The sequence below is a fragment of the Cynara cardunculus genome, assembly GCF_001531365.2.
Source record: "Cynara cardunculus var. scolymus isolate 2C chromosome LG 6, CcrdV1, whole genome shotgun sequence".
Lineage (NCBI taxonomy): Eukaryota > Viridiplantae > Streptophyta > Magnoliopsida > Asterales > Asteraceae > Cynara > Cynara cardunculus.
Genome location: NC_037533.1, coordinates 900,267 through 906,266, shown reverse-complemented (window position 1 = coordinate 906,266; position 6,000 = coordinate 900,267). Strand labels below are relative to the sequence as shown.

At 35.2% G+C, this 6,000-nt stretch overlaps 1 protein-coding gene across 6 annotated transcripts in view; it reads left to right on the top strand.

Moving 5' to 3' along the window:
- Positions 1-555: 555 nt before the first annotated feature.
- LOC112514076 (BEACH domain-containing protein B) overlaps positions 556-6,000 on the top strand; it is a 44,433-nt gene continuing 38,988 nt past the window's right edge. For 3 of the 6 annotated variants that reach the window (XM_025120408.1, XM_025120407.1, XM_025120414.1), the window contains exons 1-2: positions 744-796; positions 1,667-1,786. In XM_025120408.1, coding sequence (XP_024976176.1) covers positions 744-796; positions 1,667-1,786 — 173 coding nt within the window. Of the gene's footprint in view, positions 797-1,620; positions 1,787-6,000 lie in introns of all 6 variants that reach the window. The other 3 variants (XM_025120405.1, XM_025120406.1, XM_025120409.1) reach the window with 3 other exon arrangements.

The following is a 6,000-nucleotide window of genomic DNA, read 5'->3' as shown; positions in this document are numbered from 1 at the left end:
AATAAAAAAGTAAATTAAAGAAATTACATAAAAAATTAAAAGTTTTAAATAGTTGATTTGGTATAAACATTGATATATTTTTTTTTCAAATTTTTATGATATTTTCAAATTTATATTTTATTAAAAATAAAATCATTATTGCGTTCTTAAAAACATATAAAATCGTATTATAACATCGACAGAGATAAATAATAAAATAGAACATTAAAATCGAGATATGTTTCGCTGCATTGCGCAAGTACTCTTCTAGTCATCATAAACCATAAGATCGGTGCCTGATTGGTTTGAGTTTGACTCCAAATGTCAAAAGTAACTGGAGGTATCAGGTTCAAATCCAAGAGAAATAAAAATCTTCTTATGGCCATGTAGGTTCAAATGCTATTACTCCAGACTCTCTATAAAACAGATGATCGGCTGAATAGTTAAATATCTATGTTAATAAAAAAAAAATAATCATCATAAAAAGGGTATTCATTAATGAATAAACAGTAAAAACCAAAGGTGCTTCTTAAACACGCTGTAATCTCGATCATCTTCAACCTCCACGCTCGATCCCTTTCCCCTTCTCGACAAATTTCTCACTGAGTTTTTGATTTTTGATGAACCAGACGAATTGATTATCTTGGTGAAGGAAGAAATCAACATCAGATTACAGAAGAAGACTGTAGATCTATTGAACGTCTCCAAAGAAGACAAATTTTGTCTACCAAATTCAGTTTCTCGATGGTTTCGCTCTTTAAGCGATGATCCGCAATCGGAAGGCTGGTTTGTCGTCATCGAAGTTTCGGCGAATAAGGTACTTCGATGGATGTCTTTGACAATTAAAAAGCATGATTCTTTCTATCTGCTATTTTGATTGTCCATCGTAGCCGGCAGCTAAACATTGGAGTAGATAGCTAGCTAATCATCAAAATTTCCGAAGGAAATATAAGCCAACATTGTGTCTGTTCGGATACAATTGCTTTTGCTTGTTCAATGTTTTTAGCTGAGTTCTTTTCCTCCTTCTTGGGCTTTTTCTTTTTATGCGGATTAAGTAACAAGAATCATATATTTAGCCAAAGAAAGGTTATGCTGAAACTGTCTGTATACGTGCATGTGTGGACACACATATTGCTAGTTTAATGTTCTCATCCTAGTTCATTCGACGTTTTAGTAATGCTAATAAATTTCCAATATTGTTGCGAGTTGATAGTATAATGCCCTTTGCAAGTAAGCTGGCTACCAATCTACCATGATCAATATGTTACATAATTTTCTATAGCAGTCAACCAACTATCTATAGATTCAGTGAGAGCAACAGCAGTGTTAAGATTGTGTGTTTATATGTTTGGTAGTTCAAATGTGCCCAACAAGTTCATTTCCATGACTCATGACATTAGGTTGCTTCTCTGGTTAATCGCGAACTATGATTAACACATAATGTAACAACATACTTGAGAGTAATGAACCAAGAAAAACAAAGCAATGCTTAAGCATTGTGTGTATGCTAGGATTAGTTACTGTTAAAGGAGTTTATTTAATTCTGTTCCATGCCTTTTTGTTCCAAGAGGTACTGATCACTTATGTTGAATTAAATTAGTTTTTTTGTTTTGTTTTAATCTATATTTTATTGTTTTGAAGTTTGATGGGTATAAGTCTTGATTGTGTATGATATTGGCGGTTGAAGAATGAACATCGTAAAAGGTGTTGCTGGTCTTATTCGGAGAACATCCGGCTACAGTGGTGAGTATGGTGCAGGGTCACCGTCTCACAGGTTCCCTGTTCCGGTTCCAAAATATAAATTCAGGTACTTTTTATCTATTAATGAATGTTGAACTCAAGACAGTAGTTAGGTATTATCATGCTAAACATTATGTGTATTGTTTGTATGATTCCACATGATCTTTAAGAGTTGAATGTTCTGTTAGGAGCATATGATATGGTAGTAATACTAATCTTATGCAGGAGTTATGTCATCAACTCCTGTGTTGCTTGTAAATGATCATGTGAACTGCTTTCTACTAAGCACACTGTTGAGTTAGTAATAAATTTATCATTGTGGAAACCAGTATCTATAGTTATATGTTCAGGGTTGTTGGTCTACTGGATAGGATGTTTTAGATCCCAGATGAAACAAAGCTCAATACGATACCTTACTTCCAGTTCAGGCTAAAGGAAATGGAAGTATAATCAACAATAGGAGAATGGAGTTGCTTGAGTCTGCCTGGGAGAATCGTTGGTGTATAGTCTGTACCAGTATAATCCAAACCCCAGCTTATTTAGTTCAATGTCAAGACAGTGACAAAATGTACATACCTGTTACCCATTTTTATCCTATATCCAGAATTTTGGAGGTTGTCTTGATAATAATCAGCATCATTTTGTGAAAATATTATATTCATACATGTTCTTTTCCCTCTCAAATTGGAGAAAGTATTTGGTATGGTGAGAGTGCCACATGACGACTTTCATCTGTTTAAATGAGATGATAAAACACTTTTCAACAATGAAATTTATTGCCTTCTATGTTTAGTGAAATTAAGTGACATGCATTAAGGAGCTGCTATCAGCTGCTGCTGCCCACTGTTGCTTCTGCTGACAGGTGCTCGTTGAGGCATTTATTCTTCTCTTCTTCAAGAAACATCTTGGAAGGAACTTTGTGGTGTTGGTTGATTCATTTATTGCTGGAATCCCACATTTCCATTTTGAAACTGTTGTTGAATTTGTTGTAAAGTCCCACTATTTGATGATCGTACTGCCAATGACCCTGAACAAGCAACACTGACTGATTGTGCACCCAATGGCCTGCTCGTAATTGTTTTCTTCCCTCAATACCTCAAATCTCTCTAATCCCATTAAAATAATTGTTTTGAAAGTAGGAAGGAACCTCCAGCAAATGTTTTAATTAAAATAAAAATAAAAATACAACCTAAGGTGGGGCTCCCATCAACAAGCATGTCCACTCAACCTTAGGTCGAGACCACAGTGTAACAGAACCAGACCATGATACTAACCAGCCAACAAGCTATCAACTAGAAATAAGCAAACAACCTGTACAATAATACAAAACAAACCAAAAAAAATAAGGCAACACAACTCAGCATCACCAAAGGGAAATCACGTGTCAATGTCGTACTAGTAGGCTGCAATTGGCCCAATCTTTGCCTTCATCTTTACATGTTCCAATTATCAAACCAGGTTGATGTTGCGTTTCTATTTTCTACTTTATGGATGATAAAAGTATAAATCGCATTGCACAACATGAGGAGTTCACACCAGCTCCATGAAGGACACTTGCTGTCGAGGTGTTAGAAGTTTCTTCCAAGTAATCTAGACGTGTGAATCCAACAAACCCATAGGGTAAGGAGGGGTTTAAACCTCACCAAAGGTGAGGATGGTGTGTGAGTTTATTTGTTGCATTTGCCTTATATATGATTTTATATACTTCAAAAAATAATTTATACGTTTAAACCCGGCAAACCCATAGGGACTCCTTCGTTAAAATACTCCAGATATGAGTGGTTTAAAGGGAAAAATTCCATGTAGTTAGGTTTCTTAGGCCCAACCACCATGCTCCATCGGTAAATAAACCACGCCCCACGAGACTTTAGCACAACACTGTTTCATGTCATCTTGACATCATAGGAACCCACATAAGATTTTCTTGATTTATTTGATTGAACTTGCCGCAAGATGAAACAACTATGCCCGATAGACATGCATGGATGAGAGCACTGATGATATGAGTTGGAGGCGTTAGACAATTGGAAGTGATCGATTCTTCAAATTGCCTATACTCTCCACATGTTGAACTAGAATATTACAATCCCGACGAGACAAATCCAGTAGAAATTAGGGGCACCCTAAGGTACCTAATCGGTAATCTTAATCTACCCTCAAGAAAAAGAAGGATACGAGTAATGGCAATTTTAACAATTGAATGGACTTCATAGAAGAATTCTGTACTCTTTGGCAAGCTGGGCCAAGGCTGGATACATTCGTGAATTCCTCAAGGCATTCTAATATGGTTGCTGAAGTTATATCCCCATGACAGAACAAGATCAGGTCACAAAATCGTCAAAGTTGAGACCACATAAATCGTCCTGTCCTTGTAGATCGTTCTTTTGTTGTCTTTGTGATTATAATGTAATCTTTAGTTGTTTATTAACCTTTATATGGTTGAACATTGAACCTATTATGTCAATTGTTTTAGACTTTTAAATTAAGTTACTAATGATTTGATAATGTCATTGAATTTATATCATTATGTTAGATCAAGTATTTTTTTTTATTTAAATAATTCTTAAATTGATACTTTTTTGTCATTCAGAAAATTTATCAAGCTCCTTTTCTATTCAACAGTTAATAAGAACAAAGGGTTAAAATGATAATTGCTATCATTCAACACACCAAATAAACAACAACTTGCTTTTTTATCATTTACTATATACAACGTTTATTCGAACATACAAATTATCCAGATGCACTTCCTTAAAATTTACATTGATATGAACCACAAGGGTGATGCTTGATTGGTTTGAGCTTGACTCTAAAGGTCCAAAGTACCAGGAGGTCCCAGGTTCAAATCCAAGGAGGAATAAAAATCCCCTTGTGGCCACGGAGGTTCAAATGCGGTGACTCCTGGCTATCTGCAAAGCAGGTGGTCGCCCTGGGATTAGTCGGCTCGCATAGCGAGTTGGATATCCAGGTTAATTAAAAAAAAATTACATTGATATGTGGTTGGCTTCTATAAATGATCAAATGTTTTGAAGCATAGACTGATAGGCATGTTTCCTCAATACTTGAAATTGATATTTGTTTGTTTATAAACCTTTGTTTGGTTTGAATATGAGTTTGTTTTGTGGGGATAGGAGTGCTTGGGCAAGCAATCATTTTCATATAAAAGAGGTTACACATATTCAAGTTCATAGGAGATTCAGTCTTTGGTCAATGCACCCACAAAGTAAGGGAGGTTAAGACTTCTATTACATGATTTTAATCCCTAATAAAAAATATATCTCTATGAGCAAAAGCTCCTGAGCCTTGTCTTGAGAGTGAAAGAAAGGGCAAGCAATAGAAAGGATGGTCGTGCGGTTGCGATAGCTACTAGAAAATGGTGAGATATTTTCTTCAGAACTTCTAAAATCTTATTGGCGATAATGTTATAGTAATATATTAAACATATCATGTTGACTGGGAGACAAACAAAAGGTGTTTATTTCATTTTGATTTCCCAGTGCCCATAAGAGATAGTATTTGTAAAAAGAAGACCAGAAAGGGATGTAAGCCAACCACATACAGACTGTTACTGAGTCGCTAGGCTCAAGGAAAGCTGTGAAATGCCAAAAGGAGTGATATGTAAAGGGTCCTATGTTGCCATAAAATAGTCCAAAAAACACAGCCTTGTATCTGAAATTTGGGTCACTTATACTGTACCTAAGTCAACCAGCTATTCTAACAAGGAGAAACACACTTAGGAACTTAAAAGGAGCCTCGTGGTCATCCTTCCGTTGGGATATATATATCCAAGAACACACCTTGTGTTTATTTGTACTCCCTTCATCCCAAAATACATGTCCACAATAAAGAAACACACAGTTTAAGAATTGTGTAATAATTACACTTTTTAATTAATTGAATCACAATTTTACCCTTAATGATAAACCTTTTCTCTCACTCTCTCTTTCTCATCAACTCTTAAATATTCGTGCGTCATTATTAAGTAGAGTTGGAAATTTAGTAAATTATAACCAACTATTTTTGAAAATGGTCACTTATTTTGGGACAAACTTAAATAGAAATGTGGACGCTTATTTTGGAACGGAGGGAGTATAATCAAATTCTCTCCAATTACAACCGGGAATCATACACATATAATGTCATATTGGACATGCTTCATTTCTGTACCAGCTAACGCAGGTAGGGAAAGATGACTGGTATATACCAACAGATGTTTTTTCGTTCTGCCTTGTCCCTCCTCATGAAAATTAAATAAACAAAATTTTTTCCTTTGATTTTTAT